General features: G+C 52.0%; 1 protein-coding gene across 10 annotated transcripts in view; it reads right to left on the bottom strand.

Annotated features, from left to right (window-relative positions):
- Window positions 1-21,740, bottom strand: part of PPP1R12B (protein phosphatase 1 regulatory subunit 12B) — a 112,656-nt gene that overhangs the window by 5,183 nt on the left and 85,733 nt on the right. For 6 of the 10 annotated variants that reach the window (XM_084497639.1, XM_084497641.1, XM_084497646.1 and 3 more), the window contains 6 exons: window positions 10,083-10,099; window positions 9,441-9,594; window positions 8,791-8,895; window positions 8,467-8,520; window positions 6,832-6,882; window positions 1,479-1,659 (listed from right to left, as the gene is read on the bottom strand). In XM_084497639.1, the coding sequence (XP_084353765.1) occupies window positions 1,525-1,659; window positions 6,832-6,882; window positions 8,467-8,520; window positions 8,791-8,895; window positions 9,441-9,594; window positions 10,083-10,099 (516 nt within the window). In that variant the 3' untranslated portion in view covers window positions 1,479-1,524. Of the gene's footprint in view, window positions 1-1,478; window positions 1,660-6,461; window positions 6,530-6,831; window positions 6,883-8,466; window positions 8,521-8,790; window positions 8,896-9,440; window positions 9,595-10,082; window positions 10,100-21,740 lie in introns of all 10 variants that reach the window. The other 4 variants (XM_084497642.1, XM_084497640.1, XM_084497645.1 and 1 more) reach the window with 3 other exon arrangements.

Consider the following 21,740-nt stretch of genomic DNA (forward strand, 5'->3'; position numbering starts at 1 on the left):
AGCAGGGGGAGAAGCGGAGCTGCGATTATTGCCTGGTGGGAGAAGAGAGCCAGCTGGCTTCAGGGTGTGAGACGGTATTTCTGCGGGTCTGGAAGTGGTTGTGGTCAATTCTCCTTCTCCGAGCTCAAAACACGTCGGGAAAGAGATTGACCGAAACTCCCCGCTTACGGGAACGAGGTGAGGCAGGGACAAGGTCCAGGATATTTCTGTCGATTTCAAGCAGGATGCTGGTGGGACTGGTTCCTCTGCCCACCTGCAGGTGAGGTGGAACACCCCGTCTCAGCCAGCCCCCAGCACGCCTGGGATGAGCACTTGGTCTTGCACTGAGACTCCCGGGAAGGGAAGCCCCAATTCCCCCGGTTAGTTTGTTTCCACGGTTAATCATCTTTGATATAATTTGTGCGCTAAGAATAGATTTTTTCATACCTTAGTGCCACTTCCAGCCCATTAGAGCACAGTGCTTCTATTTTATTTTCTTTTTTTTTTAAAAAAAGCTGTCTGTAGGGACCCAAATATCCCTACTAACCTGCAAAAGGCAGGCAGGGCCCGCAGAAAGAAGCGTTTATGGCTTTATTTTAGCGCCGAAGCAGCAAGAAGGGATGTAATTTAACAGTGTGAAGCATATGGCAAAGCCACAGAAGGCTTGCCCTTGGATTTCCAACACTAATTTTTCTGCAGTGAATTTAAAATACCAGGTGAAAAAAAGAAAACTTGGTTGGTCGGCCTCCTGCTGCTTGCCCTGCCTTGTAACCAGGCTGCAGCAGGCAGAGGGGATGCTGCAGCTCTGAACTCAGACCGAAACACCTCACTGTCTAAAATCAAGGGAAGGAGCTTGTTTTCTCTGCTCAGCTGAGTGAGAGAAATTATTGCAGAATGCCCAGTTTTAGATTTATTTTTTTTTAAATCCCCTTCCTGCCTAAAACCTGCGTTTTCTGTAACATCCCGAGAAATATTGAGATTAATTCTGACTTGGCACAGTCCTGTCTGCTACGAGCCAGCTTCTCACTGCCCTCAGCCCAGTGACACCACGACCAGGCTCACACCATAAAGGCACCACCTTCGAGGTCAGGCCCTGGGAGGGGGATGCTGCTGCTGGTGCCACCCCGAAGGCATTCGGCCGTGCTAAGCCCCGGGGAAGCAGCCGAGCTCCCGCTCCTCTGCAGCCACTTCAGCGCCATCCATCGGACTCCAAGCCTCGGCATAAAGCAGGGAGCATGCCCTCCTATTTCTCTGCTCAACAGGGGAAAAAGGAAAAAGCAAACCCTGACGCTGCAGGCGGAGGCCAGCACCTGCCAAGCAGAGCGAGGGGCAGCAGAGGTGAAGGCAGCCGCCTGCGGTGAAGCCCTGCCTGCAGCCGGAGCAGGGCCAGCAGCACGCTGGCTCCTCGGGCACATGCTGCTTGGAGCCCCCGAGCTTCATCAGGCAGCCCGGGGAGCGGCGAGGCGGCGAGCAGCTCGGCCACGGGAGCGGAGACCTGCCTGGAAGAGTGGAAGAGGGAGGCGAGATGAGCCGGAGGGGAAGCGGCTACAGCTCCTCTGATTCGGAGGGCTTGGCGGGCAGTGAAAGCCTGGCTACCACCCGGGTCAGAGCCCTGTTCTCGGCCAGCAGCTGCTCATTCATCTGCCTCAGAGTGTGAATCTGTTTGAGCTGGTGGAGATTCTGCGGAGAGTGACAGGAGTGGACACAGAGACACAGAGAGAACACACCACGGAGACAAAAGGGCACAGAAAGGTGAATTTAGTCCACGAGCAGTGAAATAGAGAATAAAAGAAAAATTAGTGGCAGTGAGTGCTGGGCAGGCAGCAGCTCAGATGCATACGAAGAAAGCCTTACAACACGCTGAGGGTGTTTGGGAACCTTCCCTTTCTCCAGGGGCCTCCACAGCCTTTAGGAAGGTGCATTTCCTACAGGGCAGGATGCTCTCTACCTGGCTATTTTCTAATTTATTGAGGTGTAAGCTCCACCAGCACACCAGCACACAGCCAGTGGAGCCGGAGTTACTGCTCTGAAAATATCACCACTGACTTCCCACCTCCATGGGCTATGAAAGCGCTGCTGGGAATTTCTTTACGTCTCCTTTTCTTCACGTGTCTCCAAAAGCTAAAGCAGCCTGGAGTAGCAAAGAGCAACCAGAGCTCCACGGGAGGTTTTATTTATGTATTAAGCACCCGTGGGTGTCACTGTCCTGCAGTGGATCACCCAGACATGTCACCTCACAGCCCCCATCCCTACGGCACCTGAACTCCTGGGTCTGCCCTGTCCCGAGGCTCAACGTCTCTCTCATCTGGAAGTGCAAGGTTAAAACACTGAAACCACTCATTTTAACGACAGCAGTACGAATGACAGCATCTTACAGAGAAGGCATTCGAAACATGGCGTTTTTAGTACCAGAAGGAACACAAAAAGGAGCACGGGACAGTGCTGGAACCCAGCCTCTGAGGTGGGGCAAGCACAGTCCCAGCTGCACAGGGGGACACACGACACGGAGGCAACGCAGAAGGCGAAGCAGAAGAGGGCAGAAGCTGTGCAGACATCACCGTTTCTCGTTCAAGGACCACATTTCCCCAGAGACACTGACATAAAATCTTACGCGGGGCGTTTACACCGTCCGTGGAGCCAGGAGCTGCCTGAGCAGCGTCCTGTCCTTACCCCTCGCAGCTCAGCTCATCGGGCAGCGGTGCCGCAGGAACGGGGAAGCCTCTGCCACCAAGGAGGGGATGCAGGCACAGGGCAGCGGGAGGCAGGCAGGGGAACGCCCGCCAGAAGAGGAATTTGAAGTTCAAGTGAAGAAATCCCAGCCCACAGCAAAGCAGCTCCCGTCCTGCCCGCAAAGCGCCGTGCTGCCTGCGTCCCCCCCCTCGCCTGCAGGGAGCAGAGGGAAGGGTCCGTGGGGAAGGGAATTCCTTTCTGCCATTTCATCGACAGAAAGTGGCCAAAGGGAGTTGCCGTCTGCAATAACGAGGCTGTCCTGAACCAGAAGAGCACTGGCAAACCTACGGTGACAGGAGGAACTTCCACCTGACTGCACGGGAGGGAGCTGGCTGCAGATCCCCACTGAACTGCTGCGCCCCAGGACGTTTTGTTGGAGGGCTCAACCCTGTACAAACAAGAAGTAGCCCAGGAAGCCCCCACCCTCCAGCTCAACTTGAGCTACCCAAAATCCTTGGCTCCTCGTTAAGGTGTGAAGATGCCTCATCCAGAAGCCTTGCAAAGCCGAAAGAAGCGATGCAGGTGAGTGCGAGGAGTCACGGAAAGGACGAGGGCCGAGCCCCCAAGCGATGAAGCCCCCCCTGCCTCACCAGCCCTGGCCTTCAGCAGCGCAGTTCTGACACCAGACAGACCGACAGGTCCTGAGACAGAGCTATGGGGCAGGAGAGCTCCCGGGACAGCTCAGCGGGGACACTTCTCCCCAAATCCTGGCCACCATCCCAGTGGGCAGGCTGTCCTGTGCCCGGTGAGGACAGACGGATGTCACAGCTCAGGCCGTGGCTGTCCTGTGAGTGACCGTCCCCAGGAGCTGCAGGGGGATGCTCAGGCTGGAGGAGCATCCCCGGATTACAAATATTCTCCGTTTCCTTCCAGGGAACTCAGCTGAGCATCTGGCTGGCAGAAAAACGTCAAACATATGTAAAAGGGGGTGCCGTGCTACGGGAGGTGGGAAGGATTGCGGTCAGCTTAGAGACCACCTTGACTTTTCCGTAGCAGCACAGCACAAAACTGCAGTGTGGCACAATCAGAGGCAGCTCAGGCTCAGCACCCTGCCGCAGATGATAAAAAGGATCACCTCTGCACGAATGTGTGTGCGCTGCAGGTAGGATGGCTTTCTATTTATCATGCTCAAAGACACCTAGTGAAGGCTGGAAAGCTGGGCCTGAAGCCAAGGGCAAAGACCAGAATCTGGACGACACCGCTGTGATTGCTTATCACTCTGCTGGATACTTGGCTTACAGAAAGCAGGCTTCTCGGTTCAGCTGCACTTGCCTTCAATTAAAGGATTTTGTGCCTGCAACACTAGGGGAAATAAAAACGCCCAAAGCATGCACAATGTACAAAGCCAGGAGGTGCAGAGCTGCTACAGAATAAAGAAGCTTCTGTGACCTTCAAGGAAAATTGCTGTGTTAAGTTGGGACCTCAGGCACTTGGCATTGAATTCAGTTCAGTGCAAATGCTAATTTTCTTTCTCCTTCCTCAGCCAAGTTGCCTTATCTCCAGTCAAATTCTGCAGTCACTTAGGAAAATGCTGTACCACCCTGTCACCTTCCCAACAGCAGGCCTGCAGGAGCAACTCTAGCATCAAGGAGTTCTTTGAGGTCACCGATTTCGTCCTGCTCCTCTCCATTTCTTGACGGCTTCATCAGCGGTGGATAAACTCATGACAGGAACACAGCTTGTTACCTCAAGCTTGGGCTGAAAAGCACAGCATTTCTGTCACAGCAGCCCAGGCCCTTTCTGTGACGTTGCTGTGCCTCCTCTCCCGGAGGAGTCAGCTGCTTTCACCTTGCTGCGGCCACACCTGAAGCCCTGAGCTGGACAAAGACCAAAAGGCTGGATGTGAGCCAGGATGGACCGGTCCAATTCAAAGACTGGTGGGCAGAATCCTGAAGACTGCAGCGTTAGTCAAGATGTAATAACTTGGCACGGTTGGTTATCTCCCCTTGCTGCTCTCCACCTTAACAGAAACGGGTGGATTTGCTTAAATTGCTTATTCCTTCTGATTCTGCTCAATAGCAATTCAATTAGCGAAAGTAGCAGGAATGCAAGTCCAGCCAGCATTAATAGGTTTGATTCCTGGCACTGCTTCCACCCGAGGGATTAACACAGATGTTCTGCAGAGGTTATCTCACTCTGCACAAACACAACTGGGCCAACTCTTCAACTGTAAGACGTGATGTAAGTGGACATGGAAAGCCTGTTTTCCTTACGGACTTGCCCAGTACGTTTTTATTGTCATGGATTTCATACTCCTTTTTCTTAAGTGGCTGTCACAAAAGAAATATCGCAGCACACACAGGTACTCAGCGCTGTACCGGGTCTGGCTGGGATGGAGTTAACTTTTCCACCGCAATTGCAGCTTGAGGATTTGATAAGGAAACACAGTAGGACCTCAGAAGAGGCACTTTCAAATTCCGTGTCTATTTATTCCACTAACAAAAGCTCATTTTGGTTGTTTAATGCAGCAGGAACACAGCAGGGAGCAAAGAGCAAGCATCACTCTTGAGGATCTGATAGCTCATTTCCAGGTAGCCCACAGGCTGCTTCAGCTCCTGCGCTGTCCCCAGCAGTGACCAGCAGCTTCAGGGTAATACAAGAACACGTCAAACTCCTGGCAGTGCTTTTCCCAGTGCACCATCTTGGCTTCCATCAGTCTGCAGCTCCCAACTAGCTGAACCAGAGGTGCTCTGGCAGCATCCAACAGTCCCTACAGGCACCTTATTTCACTAATTGCTTCCTGAACCAATATAAATGTTCCAAACCGACAGACCACTAGGGGACACCAATTTGTCTTTTTACTCCAAGGCCTGAGCTGGTTTGTGGAGTAATCTACAGAGTGAGAGAAACAACACAAAATGCTACTGCCCGTGTTTTCTCTTGAAGGCCCCATTTCTGTAATGATGGGGAAGTCTCTCTGGAGTTAAATGTTGCCACCTGTGGAGTGGACAAAGGACCTGAAGCTCAGGCACATTCAGTCCTTTCTCCTTCCCCTTCTAGCTAGCACATCCACACTTATTTTCTCCTCTTTGAAAGAAAAGAGAGCCTTTGCAGTAAGACTCCACCAAATTGTTCTGTGCTCACTGCAGCAGAAGATGCAGCACAAACCAGCAGGTCCTTCAAAGCTGTACCCTTGGTAAATACATGAAGCTTGAAATAGAAAAATGAAGTTGGAGCCTCCTGGAGGACGGCAGGAAATTATTTCCATCAGCACACTGTGGCGAGAGAGCTCACGGCTCTCAGCCCTGCATCTTTCCTTGGTAAAGTAGCTTGGTCCCACCTGGATCATGCTCAGAGGGAAGGGAAGCACAGGGCACTGAGCGAAGAGGAGCATTCTGTGAACACGAGCACGAACACACAGCGTCCAATGCTGTAACACTGCAAGATCAGTGAGAAGGTTCAGGCGTTCCTAGGCGGCCAGCACACTGCTCCCTGCCCTGCAGTGCTCCCCGCCAGCCCCATGCTCCCAGGGCATCCCAGCCACGGCAGGAGGCCACCGTCCTCCGAAGCAATGCCACGAGAGAGAGGGCAACGCGAAGGAAGCAGTCAGTGGGGGATGACCCGTGACAGTAAGCCATGCTGTACGTTTCATCAGGAAGCAAGTTCCTCTTTGCTGAAATCCATTCCAGGCTGACTTACTGCCACAGCCTTCCAGTGACATGCTTTAGGAAGGGAGTACAGGAATACAATCACTCTGTGGTTTTTTTCCTGGCTAGTGTGCGTGATCTCAAAAGCCAGCTTTGTCTTCTTACCCATCTGGAGAGAACCGCAACGGCTTAACTTGGGCCGCAGACTAGCACAGGGGATCAGCAAACTGAAACTCATGGATGCCACAAAAGGTTAGTTTTAGAAAGCATTTAGGGAGAACAGCCTTCACAGTTCTCAGATCAAACAGCATTAACAAATAAAACATATGGTGCAATCGGAGCAGTTTTATTACTATTTCATGTTTGGAGAACATAGCCCTTAAATTAAGTTCTCTGTGCATAAAGGAACACACTCAGAGGTAACAGGAGTCCCCTCCCATGTATACTTTTAATATCCTATTCCTGGGTGACAATCCCCAAAGACATTAACACAAAGCATAAAAAAATAGAATAGAGTGAATAGATTATTTCCTACCTTCATCTCCTCCTCCATTTCAGAGAGTTTCCGCTCCAGGGCTCGCTTCTCCTGTTCACAAAGATTCGTAACAAAGATTGTCACGTGGATTTAGAGGAAAAACTTACAGCACGTTTTCTTTTAAAGAAAAGTAAGAGTCGTATGTATGAGCAGTCACTGAAAAGCATCTCAGAGCAATGTGCAGGTTACCGGCCTGATCAGATGGGACACGGCAGCTGGTGAACCAGCAGGGGATCCGTGCTGCGGCCCATTTTTCAGACCTCTCAGCCCTGAGCTCTCTTCAATGAAGCTATCCCACTACATTTAGTGACCCCAGCTTTCAGGCCTTTCTGATGAAATGTGATTTTGAGCTGTGCAGGTGAAGCCGTGCAGGTAACCGTACCCCCAGGTCCCCTGCTGCAAAGGAGATGATGACAAAACCCGCAGAGCCCATCAAATACCAAACAGCGACCAGGGAAAGGTGTCTGGAAATCCTGCTTCTCCCAGATAAATTTAGGAATTTAGAGCTGCAAAACTGACTGACTGCTGCAGCAGATTTTGGGAACCAACCAGTACACGGGTACACAAAACGCAGAAGCTGTCCTGAAGCACTTAATGCCATCCTCCCTGAGCAATGCTCTTTTCTCTCCATCAGAAACCTGCGTTTGTGCCTGCTGTGATCCTAATGCAACACAAATAATGCAGAACGCTGCCCCATCTTGGAAGCACCCTATACAGGTGGGAGATAGGATGTGGGGGTGAGCTCCCTCTGCTTGGAGATGTCCTGCTGAGGGCAATGCTCTCACTGCCACATTTGTTTTTGTTTTTTTTTTTAACAAAAGCAAAGCTCCACCCATGTCACAACTTCCCCCAGCTGCCAGTTCAGATGGCAGTGATGGCTGGCTCTAACTTTAATTAACCATTGAGGTATGTGGTGGGAGAATGTGAGATAATGGCCATCAGCTGAAGCAGGGGAGGTTCTGACAGGATACAAGATAAAAAGTTAACTCTGAGGATATTTAAGCACCAGAACAAGGGGCCACAGCTGTGGAGCCTCAACACTTACAAATCTCCATAAAATGACAGGACAAAGCCCCGAGGAAGGCAGTTCAAATTCAGCACTGCCTGCGCCTGGTGTGTGGACTACAGACCTCCCTGAGTCCCTTCTGACCTGGCTGAAGGTCATTTAGGGCAGAGACAGCCACACGCTGCAAGGTCAGCTTAGCTTGCTGCAATAAAGCTGACTGCTCAGTTAGGAGGAAGGAGCATTCAGACAGTCAGATTTCAAGTGTAATCGTCAGACAGACACCCAGCTGGTGTTGTGCTTTGCTCCCCTCTCTGCCCTGTAACTTTATTTACAAGGAACAATAATATTTTAAAGCATAATGGACCAACAGCCCCATAGGACCATGCCACACTACTTGTTGGTCTGTAGCTTCCTGTAACAAAGGAATGAGACCAGAACGTGGCTGATCTGCAAAGAGAGCAGGGAAGTCGCAGGCATTGAAAAGGTCAGAACACGATTATCACTATGAACTGCTCTGCAAGGCAAAAATATAACTTATCTTTTAATTAACACTTTCCTTCAAGAAATTGCTATGCCTTGCAGAGGAATTCAAGGCAAGGATTGTGACTCAGAAGAAAGCAGACACATACCCTTTTCTCCATCTCCAGCATGCTAGACCGGTCAGAAGTTTTCTCCTGTTTCTGCTATGTAAATTAAAAATAGAAAGCTATTAAAACTGAGAGGATTTCATAGGATGCTGTACAAAGGCCTAGATAGCCTACAGAAGCACTTGCCCAAAGAAGCAGTCCTTAGAGAATCACTCACACCAGTCTTATTTCTGTAAAATATACAAGTTCTCTGTAGCACCCTCCCTCCCACGAGCTAAACAAATCCCTCCCCGCAATGAAACACGTGGTGGCTTGTCACGGGCCAGTGCTCGGTTTCTCTAGTCTAGGAGTTGGTTTCTGCCTTACCTGGGCTGCTTTTTCCAACTTCGATTTGATGTCGGCCAACTCAAGCTGGGCTTCTTGCAGTTTTGACTTCAGCTTTTGATTTTCAGACAGGGCACTTTCATATAACTGAAATATGAACCAAATATTTCAATCAACCAGGCTGCTCTTCGGCCAGTGCACAGACCCAGCTCTGCCACGCCACTCCACGAGTCCCAGCACTGAGCAGAGGCAGCTGCGGGGTTTGCATTGCTCCATACTATTAGCTTTCAAGGATTATGTTGAAAGTTTCAGAAAAAAAATAATCTGGAGTGTTAGAGCAGCAAAAAATAATTCTGTTGGGTATGTATACTTGGGTCATGCTGGCAGTGCTCGGCAACATCTTTTCTTGCTCCTTCACACATCCCTCCCAACATTTCTCCAGCCTCATTCCTCACTCTTCCTTCCCAGATATCTGACTTTGCATGGTGTCCTTTCACCCCTTGTCCTTTTTTGACCCTCTGAAGAGCTGTGGCATTTGAAAGAGGCTACAGTCATTTCCAAAGGCAATGGAAACAGAAAACAAAAAGAAATTATTTTGCTCTTTCGTGCCAATGACTCTCAGTGCAGGTTTCTGCAGCAGCAGGCAGCTTCTAAGGTGCATGCATTGACAATAATCCACCTGAAAATCCTACCTTTTTATAGTCCCTGTTACTCTCCTCTTCTGCTCTGCTGCTGAGGGCAGCTAACCGGTTCTCCCTCCGGGTGTAGGCACTGGAGCGGCTGGAGGCACGATCGCTGTAGGAGGAGGAGTCACTGGCAGGAGTAGGGTTTGTAGCTGCTTCCAACCTAAAATGCAAAGAGGATCTAGCACCATGGAGCAGGGACCGTGTCGGGACTGCCTGTCTGAGCCTGCCAGGCTGGTGCTCGAGGCTGTGCACAGGCGCTGGGACTGCTGAGCACGCTCCTGCTGCAGCGCAGCGCCCGAGGGCAGGGAGCAGCAGCACCGAAATAACTGGGAAAAGTCCAGTGGGTATCAGCCCCAACCCCAACAGGGCAGTAACTTCCCGTGCATCTCCCATCTGCATGGTGGGAATGGACTCCATTGCTAACGGGGCACAGAGAGTTTGTGTCTCTTTGTATCTGGTAAGTAATTTGGGGAGCGAAGGCTGGGAGCAAGCTGGCCCAACAGTTCTGCTACGGTAAGTACCAAACGGCCAGAAGCAGCTTCAGCTTATGCTATTGGTTTGAAGTGCTGGGAAGCCCTGAAGCCATAGAAAAAAGTGTCACTGATAAATATTAAACAGAAAAAAAAATCCAAGAAACAAAACTCTTACCTGGAAAGTCTTTCATGCTGAAAGGAGAAGGGGAGAAAAAGAAAGAAAAATTGAATTAATAACCAGAAGAATTGACAGTTCAATTCAAGAATCGCAGAGCTGCCACGTAGCAGCAGTTTCCTACCTCTGACACAAGCAGCAAGCTCACAACAAGCTACACAGCGCTACCTCCCACGCCCAAACCGCGATTCACCAATTCCTGCCTGAATTTCAATTGCTTCTGCTGCTCTGAAGTACTTCAGATTTAATTCCTTTCCTTAACCTAAAAACTACTGAACCTTGAACTTCAAATCCTAGTTTACGGAATTGAAATCCATTCCTTGGACCAAAACTAATCTATTGTTTCCTTTTTGAATCAAATTATTCTTCTCGATTTTGACCGCTGTCCTATGCACGATGCGGGTGAGAGTGATTTATGGACCAGAAGCACTGAGCTCTCGGCGCATTCACGTTGGATGTCTAAAAACCACAAACCGTTTTTCTCTCCATGGGCAGACACCTCCCCTACAAAGGAGAGCTTCACGACAGCGAGGGGAACACAGCAGAGCTGCCCGAGGAAGGGATCAGAGCCCTCAGCAGCCAAAATATTCGTCACACTGCTTGTAGTGTGCCTCAGGTTCTGCTTTCCCCATCGACGTCCCAGTGGCCGCGGTGCAGCTCTCAGCTCCGTCGTTGCTCATACACCAAAACTGACCTGGGCCAACTAATGCACGGGGGAGGTTACAGAAGAGTTTTGCTTGGCACTGTAACATGCTACAGGGCCTGGTTGTGGTAAACCGCAGTTTTTAATGGGGTTTTCTGGACTGGACAGCTTTCTCCTCCAAATGCCAAAGCCAAGCAGCAATAGCACAGGTGTCCCGCAGGATGCACCACCCTGATCTAGCGCTTCCTTCCTGCAAGTTTCTCCATCTGGCAGATGTTTACTCAAACCCGAGGTGCAGTCTGACACTTTTTCAGTCTCTTGAACTGGAAATTGAGCCCGACGTCCCGCTACCAGTGTTATTAGCAATGCTGTTTCTGCAAGCGAGCACAAACCACCTGCCAGTGCTACCAGCTATTTCCCTACAGCCTTTTTAAGAAGTGAACACAAGAAGAAGGACATTGCAACGGAGGAGAGGGGCCAGGACTGTCACCTCACAGCACGGAGGAGCCCCTCATATTGAGCCGGAACCTCCTGGGCTTCAGTCTGTGCCCGCTGCCTCTCGTCCTGTCGCTGGGCACAACCGCAGAGCCCGGCTCCATCCTGCCGACACCTCCCCTCAGCCATTTATCCCCACGGACGGGTCTCCCCTCAGCCTTTCCTCCCGGCTGAGCAGCCCCAGCTCTCTCGGCCTGTCCCAGGGGTGCACCAGGCCTCAGGCCCCTCAGCCCCGTCCTCAGGACTTGTCAGGATGCAGGAACGTGGTGACACAAAGGCCTCGAACCAAAGCAGCCCAACACGTTCAACGCCTCATTCAAGCACATTTCAAGCTGAAGCTGCTAAACCCGAAGCTCAACAGGGACGAGCAAAGCCCGCTGTTAATTAGCACACCCTCCCTAGAGCTGTTGCAGCCGATCCAGGTGCTGGCACAGGCCCGGAGCCATGACAGTGGGCCCAGCCCCGGGCTCCTTCACTGGCTCTAACCCCTCTCCATGCAGGACAGCACAAGTTTTCTTTGTAGACACAGGCGATGCTCCTGCCTGCTGCTGTCCCAGGGATGTCCACCAAAACCCAGACACAACCAGCCCTGCTCCCAAAGGCTCAGAGCCTCCACACGCCGAGCAGCAGTCACCGCACGACCAACCTCTTGCGCTGGGTGTTGCTAAAAAGATTCCCCGTTTTCAGCCACAAATGCGTTGGCTGAGGTCTCTGGGGTCTTTTGGCAGCAGAGCTCCTCACACTTGCCTCGTTAAGGCATTGGTTGCCCCAGCCTGAGGCCTGGCAGCTCGCCTGAAATTTTGGCCCGGTGACCTGGGCTCCGCAGTTCGGTGGGAGGGGGAATTGGGAAGTGATTAACAAGCCTCTTGCTGGAAGTTATTTGTGCACTTTCTGCTAATCTCTTTCAGTGACAACTCCCCTTACAGTGACAAACGGCTCGACAAGTAATCCACTTAATATCAAGCTTGCATTTATTTCAACAAACACACCTGCTAATGGATTTGAACAGAGCTGGGGAAGTCCACGCGTGGCAGGGCAAGGCGATGCGAAAACTGAGCAAGAAAAGCCAAACCTGAGCAGGTTCCCAAGCAAGTCTGTGCACTTCCAGCAGGAGGAAAACGTCATTTTTGTCTTTTTTTTTTTTTTCCTCAAAGAAACAAATAATCTCCAGAGGCAGAGACAGCAGGGGTGTGCTTCTGCTAAGGAGGGGTGGGGTAAGACAGGAATCATTTTAAATACCAAAGGAAAAAAATAACAAAGCAGGGCCTAGTTTATTGGATTGGAAAACCTCCCTGTGAACTGGGAAGAATTATTTCAGGTTGCAACTGTCCCTGTCTCTCCACGGGGAGGGAGACACCAGTTAGGACCAGGGGACCTGCGGGCCCCGCTCCTGCCAATGCCAGGACGAGCGCATCGCGGCTTCCCTCCTACACTCTCCATCCCAGCACTGGGCACCCTGGGGGCTTCTTGAGCCCAAAGCTGGATTTTTCGTCTTTCTGCAGGGTCTGCTCCGCTTTGCCCTCGCAGCTGCCGAAGGTGCCGCCCTGCACCGCGGCATCCCAAAGGGACGCAGGCATCGCACGGTGCCGAGTTATGGGAAATGTTTGCAGTCACAGTGCTTGGGAAAAGCCCGCGTCCTTCCCTCACCCTTCAATTTTCGGGTGCCTCTCACCATGTTGTTTCAGTTAAGTGGTATTTTTGTGACAAGGATGATTAAGCTGAGAGGAACTGGATGAAGCCCGGGTCTGGGAACAAGACATTATAGCCGCTGCTGGAAATAGCCCTGCTCTAATGGAAGGTGCAAAGCAGTTTTCATCAGCAGATTATTCCTCTGCTTGCTGTTACCTTCAGGGAAGGAAGGGATATTTATTTTATTTTAAATCAGTTTCTCGCTCAATATTTTCTTGAGTTTTGCATGGAGGCCAGCGCTGGCATCGAAAGTAGGAGCTTATCCTATTCATTTTTTTTTAAATTATGATAGAAGAGGGAAAAAAAAAAGCCTGAATGAGAAAAAAAAAAAAAAAAAGTTCCACTTTTCAGCTACAGAAAAGGCTCCAAGTAAAAAGGGTGACATGAAAAGCAGCAGTTCTGAGCACAAAGACAGGCTTTGAAGCCTGAGGAAATGAGTCAAACAAAATGATGACCGAAATCTTGTGCACTTGGGACGCGCTTGTGCTGCTGGAGAGGTACCTGGCAGGGGAACCGTGAGCTCTGCATGCAAACACTGGAGTACGTGCTTAGCTGAGACATCCCTGTTATTTGCTCACACACAGACAAACGTTCTCAGAGGCCACTGGGACATCACATCGGCGACGTTTCCAACAGAAAGCAGCTTCCTTCCAGCCCCGTTCTGCCCTGCTGCTGGCCACAGAGCCCTTGGAAACCTTTGCTGTGCTTCCAGCTGCACCTGCACGGTCGTCACTGCTCCTCCACTGACTGCCTCTTCTTTAAAACCACTAAACATGCCACTTCAACTTCTGCAGCATCAGCTCTCTCACCGTGTGGTGTATGTGAGCAGTGAAGAAGGACGTGTCTGCTCGGAGATCCTGTCCCAGAGCTTCAAACTCTGAGGTCAAAGTCAGAAGGTGAAGGGCAAAGCTCTCCCTGCAACATTTCTTGAAATAGAAGTTGGGGTAAACACAGGGAAACTGGAGCTAAGACCACCAAAGGACAAACGTGCACTGACACGCTGCAAGACAGGGCTTTCTCCTCCTGATTACTCTTGACTGAACACCGCACAACCTGCTCAGGTTAAGGACGGGATGCTGAGAGACGGCTGCACCACCCCTAGGAACGCAGCGCTCTTTGTTTGCTTTCTTTTTTTCCTGGCAAATCTGGAACTGTGCTCTCAGCGTTGCCCGGACTGCTTTATTTCCCTCGGGACCAGGAGTTTGACTAGAAACGGCAGCCACGGAAGCATGGGGTTGTGAAATCCTCCTTCTCACAACCTAAACAGGGTCACAGCGTTTCAGGGGGTGGGGGGGAGGAGGACCCCAGGGAGCGGCGAGGAGCCAGAAGCGGCTGCCCTGGTTTGGAAAGCAGCACGCCTTCCCCTCCCGGCAGCCAGCACCGAGCCCAGGCCCCGGCGCCCTGCTGAGAGCACCGAGCCCTAAACGCGGAAGCGTAATTTAAGGGGTAATTTAAAAGCACAGAAAGCTCGTGGGCATGCCTCTCGTTTCCGGTGACCCCTCGCTCCTGGACCTCTCGTGGAGGGAGGCTGGGTGTCCTACGTCTCCCCCAAACTTGCCCTTCACCTGCCAGGTCTCCTCTTCTTTCCTCGCGGCCATTCAGGCAGCCTAGGGGGTGGCAGAGGGCAGCAAAGGGGGTTGGTTATTTCTGCAAGCCTCCCAGACAGGGTCAGAGCTGACTTGGCCAAGCTGGGCTGGCAAAACATGGGATATGTGAGATAGGACCTGAGAACAAGGACAAACAGCATCATACCAGGCTGACTTCCCCTGCACACCTTTCTCCTGCCCCCTGTTCTCATGCTGGCCACTCCGGGGATGAGGCAAAGCCAGGCACCGGCAGTGGCTTTACTCCTCCGGACCCCTTGCGATGCTGCAAAGCACCAGGAGCACCCCCGGGACTGGATTTTAGAAACATGCTCGGACTGTGGAAGGCAGGAGCCTTCCCTTCGAAGCTCAGAAGCTTTTACAGCTGTTGGAAGTTCAGGAAAGTATAATTAAAACCAAGTTCCTCGTGGAAGGTTTAGATAAAATGAAACCCTGAAAGGCAGCGCCAAGAGGGGGATCAGCCACTTCTCTTGCCAAGTCAGAAATTGGCCTAATTGCTTCCAATCGCATTCCTCTGTGGCTAGGATCGGACCCAGCAAAGGGAGAGAAAGCCTACTATTAGCCTACTATTTACATTTCTTCCAAAAAAAAAAAAAAGGAAAATAGATGCTTTGGGAACATTTTATGCTTCTTTATCTCCAATTGGCCAACCTTAGGAAAATCTGCTCTATTTTAAGATAGTTCTCAAGGAGTTTAGTTTGGGGTGTTTTGCTTCCGAGATCCCCACCAACACCCCTGCCAACGAGCCACCATTTAACGAGATCCCAGAGCGCAGCCCCAGCCCTGCTCTCCTCCCCCTTCTTAATCAGGAGAGGAAGTTTTATGAACCTCTCCAATTTTGTTCTTGCGTTGGCAACTGTCCCCCTGTTTGTTTTAGAAAATAAATACGAAACAAAGCCAGCTGCTTGTGGGGCCGCTTCGTTCCCTCTTGGACGCGAAGCCACCAGGGATGCTGCAGGAAGCTGGGTGCCGAGCAGCCGCCGGGTTCCTGCGGTGCCGTGGCTGTGCTGCTGCGGGCACTTGGCACGGCGGCTGCACGGACAACGTCTCCAGTGCCCCGTGCTGCTGCTGCAGCTCCCAAATCTCCCTGGAGCCATGCAAAAGCTGAGCTGGAAGGAGGAAAGGCGACGAGGGTGGCTGCTGGCTTCACGTGCAGACCCCAGCCCCATCTCGGCCGGGTGCAGCTCGCAGCGGGGCTCCCCTCGATGCGCCCGTCCAGCTGGGTACTGGCAGGGCAATGAGCTCGGAAAGTTTTCCACTGGGTGCAGAATGGTTACAAGATCTGTTTTGAACGCTGCTTTTGTTCCTTTTTTTTTTTTTTTGAGGTCATTGCCTCCCTTGGAAAGCTGCTCTGCTGACCTGAGAGCTGTGCTTTGCTCCAGCTTCCTGCTAGCTACGGCTGAGCTGATGGCTCCTGCTCCCTTCCCGCTAACGCTCACGTTTGTGCAAACGCAAGGATTACAAAATCCCATCGATGTGATTAATAATCCAGCGTAGCCAAACCACCTCCAGCTAACCTCCAGCTCCCCAAAGCCCGACGCAAAGTACGTTTTCACAAACTATAAATCAATAGGCTTTGCTTAATAAAAGCTGCCATTACCGAAGCATGATATTAGAAGATCCTCCGAGATGAAATAGTGGCTTTGGCAGCGGGCTGAGACGGATCGCATCGTTCACAGCACGGACAACGCGCGTTTAATCAGAAACAAATACACACGGCTGCGGCGGACTGACAACCGCATCTCCCGCAACCCCAAACACATCGAAACGTTTTGCAGCCTTGCAACCTTTGTGCGCTTGCCAGCCCCGTGCCTCAGTTCCCCGCGCCTCCCTCACGTGGCCCGCTGGCTCTGCAGCAGCTGCAGTTTATTACCAGGGTCTCTGGGGGATAAAGCTCTCCATGTAAAACGTCAGGCTGGATTGTATTTTAATTTCGGGAAGGCCACAATTCAGAAACCTGGGCTCGCTGCTCTTATTTTTCCTTCTTTTTCTAAGGGATCAAATTTTATTGGTGAAAAATTTCATTTTGCAAAGCAACGCGAGCTTAGACAAAGCTCTCCAGACATGAGGCAACAAAAGCTGAACGGCCAAGTGACCCACGGGGAGAAAGAAGATCGCTGCTCCCAAATTTCTTCGGTCTGAGACTGCCACAGGGCTGCAGGCAACAGCTTCTGCCTTGCCCCTGCAAACGCTCCCCTGGGACGCTCCCAGGTGTTATCATCGGGCGTTTAAATACCAATTAGGGGAGCAGCCAGGATCCAGCTGCCTCAAACCAACCTGCCGACGTCTTGGCACGAAGCGTGCGCCGACGAAGCCTGCTGAACACCTCCGTCCTGCAGCCACATAGCATTCCCGTGACACCGCTCCAGCTGCAGGGAGCTCTCGCATGGAAAAGCCATCGGGGCTGCTGCGGGTGTGCTGATCCGTCTGTGCCACGCTGAGCACCCTGGGCTGTCGGAGTTAAGGCTCTTTGTGCTGTCTCTCTCTCCCTCCTCATTTGTTTCAGGCTAAAATAGCTCCAGACCAGCTGCCAGGCAGGGATCTGAACCCAAATCTGGTTGGGGACGTCTGCTCCGAAGATTTTGTTTCTATTGAACTGCAGGAGTAACCTCAGCAATTTGGGGTCGTTAAAAAAACAAAACAAAAACACACACAAACAACTCCTTGGAAAAAAACAAAACAAAACCAAACCCAAAAAACTCCTTGGAAAAAAAAAAAAAAACAACAACCAAGCAACCAATCAACCAACAGAAACCCTACAAAAAGCAAACCAAAATGCTAACAGCTCCCCAGTGTTTTTATCTGACCACCAGTTGCGACTCCGGTGCGGTGGAAATCTGCGAGCACACGGCACAAAGCTGCCTGGAAGGGCACAGGTACGCTGCTGGTGCCCTGGGGATGTGATGGGGCCGAGCTCTGTCTCTCCTAGCCCTGTTTTCTCTGGGTTTGTAGTCCCTTCATGGCAAACACAGCTATAATAGGTTCCTGCAACTGCAGTAACCGCTGGTTTCCAGTTCGGTTTGAAGTGGTTTCCTGCCCACGGTTTCCACCCGCTCTCCCATCGCTTCCCTTGGCCGCCCGGTCCCACCCCATGGCACCTCCCTGTCCCGGCTCTGCCAGCGTGCCCGGTCGGGTGGCTGGACCACGGGCTGAGCCACGTCACACATCTCCTCCTCCTCCTCACCCCTCGGGTATCGCAGGCTCATTCCCTGCTCCGTCCCTCGGAGGTGCTGAGCGATGGCGTGGGGCTGCGAGCGGCTCCCTTCGGAGCCCAGCCGCCCTCTCCAGGCACCTGGAGTTGTTTGGGCAGCAGTGGGAAGGTTGAAACGTGGTCCCCGTGCTGCTTTCTTGGAGACCAGTCACCAGCACGCCTAAAACAGCCAGACCACGACACAAGCCAGGTCCCAGGGGGACCTCAACACTGCGTGTGAAACCGCGTCCCGCAGGCCCAGCCCTAGCGCTCCGTGAGGATCCTCCGCAGGAGCAGCACAGCACTGCACAGGAGAAAAGGAGCAGAAAATGTTATTTTGATAACAGCAGGGTTTTGCCCACCCTAGAAAACGCAGCAGGGCTGGGGCACAGGAACAAGCAGAGGTCCGTGAGTGTTCAGACCACTCGGTAGTTAACAGGCTGCCGGCTCTGTCCCTGGGAAGCGAGGGGGGTTGAAGAGGAAAGTTCAGCCACAGGGACACCATCTGGGTGAGCCTCTTGCTCCGCGGGTCACAGCACGTGCCCTGGCCCATTTTATTTATACCCAGGGATGCGGCCAGGGACAGCAGAGAGCTGTCTGGCCACTGAGTCACAGCAGAGAACAGCGAACCGGGGGTGCCCAGGGGATGGCCAGACGTTCCTGATACGCTGCCAGATATGGCCATTTACAGAGGAAAACAACAAAATACAGAACAAACAGAACCCGGAATGATTTCTTAAAGATACCCATCTAAGGAATACGATGCTTGAGGAATAACCACCGATCAGACCAGGGAACAAGTCAGGGTGAGGAGGAACACGGCCTGAAGTTAATTGCGTTGAAGTTTGAGCTCCAGCATCCCACTTTTTTGCTGGCTAACGGAGAGGATGCAGCAGCTTCTTCAGACACTGTGCGGCCAGTCAGCAACCCCGACATTAGAAAGAAAAAGTCCTGAGACAACTTCCTTGACCTGATTTCAAGTTCTGTAGCATCGTTTTTATCACAACCAGCACGAGTCCAAGCCACCAGCTGGCAAGCCAAGAAGATAAGGTTTCCTGGAGCAATGTTTCCAGCACACCCTTTATGTTCTAACGCGGCTGCAGCAGCAGCGCAGCAAGCCAAGTGATTCACACAGGTCTAAGTAACGTGAGAATAAACCTGTTACCATTAACATCTGAAACAAGACCAAACGTGTTGCAAAACCACTCAACAGAGCGAAAACTGACCGTCAGACACACTTATTCAGAGCTCTGCGAAGGCTGTAATCTGAGCAGGCATTTCTACCAGCGCCTCAACGCTCCTGGACATCGCTCCGTGATTAAAAGCCGTCTGGTTTGGCCGCGTTACCAGACCTCTAAGATTTTCTGCCATTATTTATGTGTTAATACCCAAAACATGCTGGTTTTATTTGCACACCAAGCATCTGCAGCTCAAATGGCCAATGCTTTTGTGCGTTCGCTTTTCTTCCTTGAAGATTTGCTTTGGATTCTGGACATGTGTCCACATCAAAATCACACCCGGGTGGGAAGCATCCGAGCAGCGATTGCCATGGCAGCAGAACGACCGCGGGCTGGATCTGGAGGCCAGCTAACACATGGCGGTTTGGAAAGTTGCTTTGAGTATTACTCTCAAGTGACTTGGTGAAAACATACGGCCCGTTCGAGGTGCTCCTGCATCCCAGATCCCACTGAGCACGGCTCCTGCAGCCCCTCCAAGGAAAGGCAGGACAAAATCAATGGGTACGGACGATGGAGCACCCTTAACATTTGATTGCTGAGAGCCTGCTGCCAAAAATGCTGCTGCAAAGCTCAAGGAACAAGCAGGGAAGGTGGCTTAATGAGGGAGCAACCCAGCAGCAGACGGGGAAAGCCTTCTACTGAACCTTCAGGCATGGCCAGGACCAACGCTGACTCTGCAGCCTCTCGAGGAGCGAGTGGCAAGCATCAAGTGATGACAGCCAAGGTGCAGCCCAGCACATGCAGGGGGCTGGCAGCTTGGGATGACAGGACAGGGAGCACTCCTCCAAAGGAAGGGAGGCAGGGAACGGCTGAGAAGTTGCCCTTAAAATCTGTGCCGTGAGCTGGGAGCGTGCATCGAGCGTGCATCTCCTCCAGCTTTCATCTTCCTAACCTGTAGCACCTGGGGAAACACAAGGGTTGTGGAGTGTCAAGGCACAGAGAGGCGAACTGAAACACAACTACAGGGCACTTCCTACAAAAAAAACAACTGGCCCAGCATAAACAAGGTCTTTAAAAGATAAATAAACAAAAAGCGTTCCTCCCTTTCACCTGGTAAAACACACCCAGGGTGACCTGACAGGATGTAATTACACGGTCACTGTAATTGCAGGCTGTGCCATCTCGACACAGAAATGAGGTACCGTAGCTTGACGAGGTTCGAGGACAACAAGATGGTGCTGACCTTGCCCCAGGGCACGCTGCAGAATTTCCTCGGTGTGCCTTTTGCTGGTGCCCTGCCGTGTTTGAGAATATCGCCCTTGTGTGATGTGCAGCGGCTCCCTGCAAGGCGCTCACCCTCCTCGGCTGTGCAGTCGTGGAGATGCCATCAGTGAAAGGTGGGAGAAGAAGCCCAGCAACTTTATCCTAACACCTAAGTAGGAATGCTGCAAAGAGCAGCGGGGCATGCCATAGGAAAGCGCTCTGCAAATGCCATCTGCACGCAGCTCTTTGCCTTAATAAGACGTCCTCTGGGCTGCCTGGTTCTCTGCGAGGTTTCCATGTCTGTCCCACGGGCGCAGCCGCTGCCTGCTCCTCTGTTCCTGCACCCCTGCTCGGATGTTGAGCACCACAGGTCTGTGGGTATCGGTCTCAGCTGGATGGAAATCTAAAAAGCTCCGAGATCTCACACTCCTGCCTGTTTTAGTGAGGGCTGCCAGCCTTCTGGGCACGGGGGTGAAAGGGGGACACGCACAATCATGGGGCAAATCCATAGGAAAATGCACTTAGTTCTTGTTCTTGCTCGTGGCAGAATTACATCGTCTTGGGGATCACACTGCCCGAGTTAACCCTTTGCTTTGGTTTGAGCTAAACCCTTCCAAGGCATCGGCATTTCCCCAGCCCTGACACACCGGGACAGGTTCCTACAGCCACCCGTCAGCCAACCTGCCTGCGGCACGGCTTCTCCAACAACGATGCTCCGGTGCTACGTCCAGCACCATTAACACTGCAAGAACAAGCAAGGCTTCCTTGCCCACCAGAATCACAAGGGGCCAAGGAAAACTCTTCGCCAGGCTCTCCCTTTCCCACCGGGTACCTGGGAACTCCCACAGCTCGACCCTGTAGCCCCCCAGAGCCCGTCACTACTTGCATCAACGCCATCAGGCCCGCGCCATGCAAGCGAATACGGCAGTCAGAGCTCGTGTGAGATGTTTGTCACGTTTATGTGCTGGATCAGGAGGGGAAAATGAGTCAGTGTGTACGCAGAACAGGGCTGATTTAAAAAAAAAAAACAACACACACTTGGTTTCTGAGAGAAATTGAAACGTTTCTCAGTTGTATGCCGTGACTAGGAACCTGTTTCCCACCTCCTGTGAAGCTGCTTAGCGATGCTGGGTCAGTTCACTGGGGAGAGCACAGCTGGGTGAGCTCGTGCAGGAGCCCAGCCGAGAGGAGGGGACGGGCAGGGAGCACCTCCAGCTCCCCAGAGCTGCCCCAGCTGAATGCAGGACTGAAGCACCGAGCTCTTCTCCTGGCAGCAGGGAAGGTGCCGAGGCTGCAGCTTCCACTACGGCCACGGCAGCGGGCTGACCCCCTCTGCAGATTTAGGGCTGTGCCTTTCCCAGACCCAGACCTGTCGCTACGAAGGAGCAGACCCCGTGTATCTGATGTGAGCAAACAGCAGCGCTCGGCTTCATTTAATGCTTGCATCTAAAATTAGTCTGCCTTTTTTCAAACTAATTCCTCCAGGCTTTGACGCTGGCACGATAACACTGCTTGACTGCAAAGAGGCTGCCCTACAACCAGCGGGACTGGGAGCTGCCCGAGAGCTAACACCAACGCTGTCACAAGGTGTTCCCA

Source organism: Aythya ferina (assembly GCF_964211825.1).
Source record: "Aythya ferina genome assembly, chromosome: 25".
Lineage (NCBI taxonomy): Eukaryota > Metazoa > Chordata > Aves > Anseriformes > Anatidae > Aythya > Aythya ferina.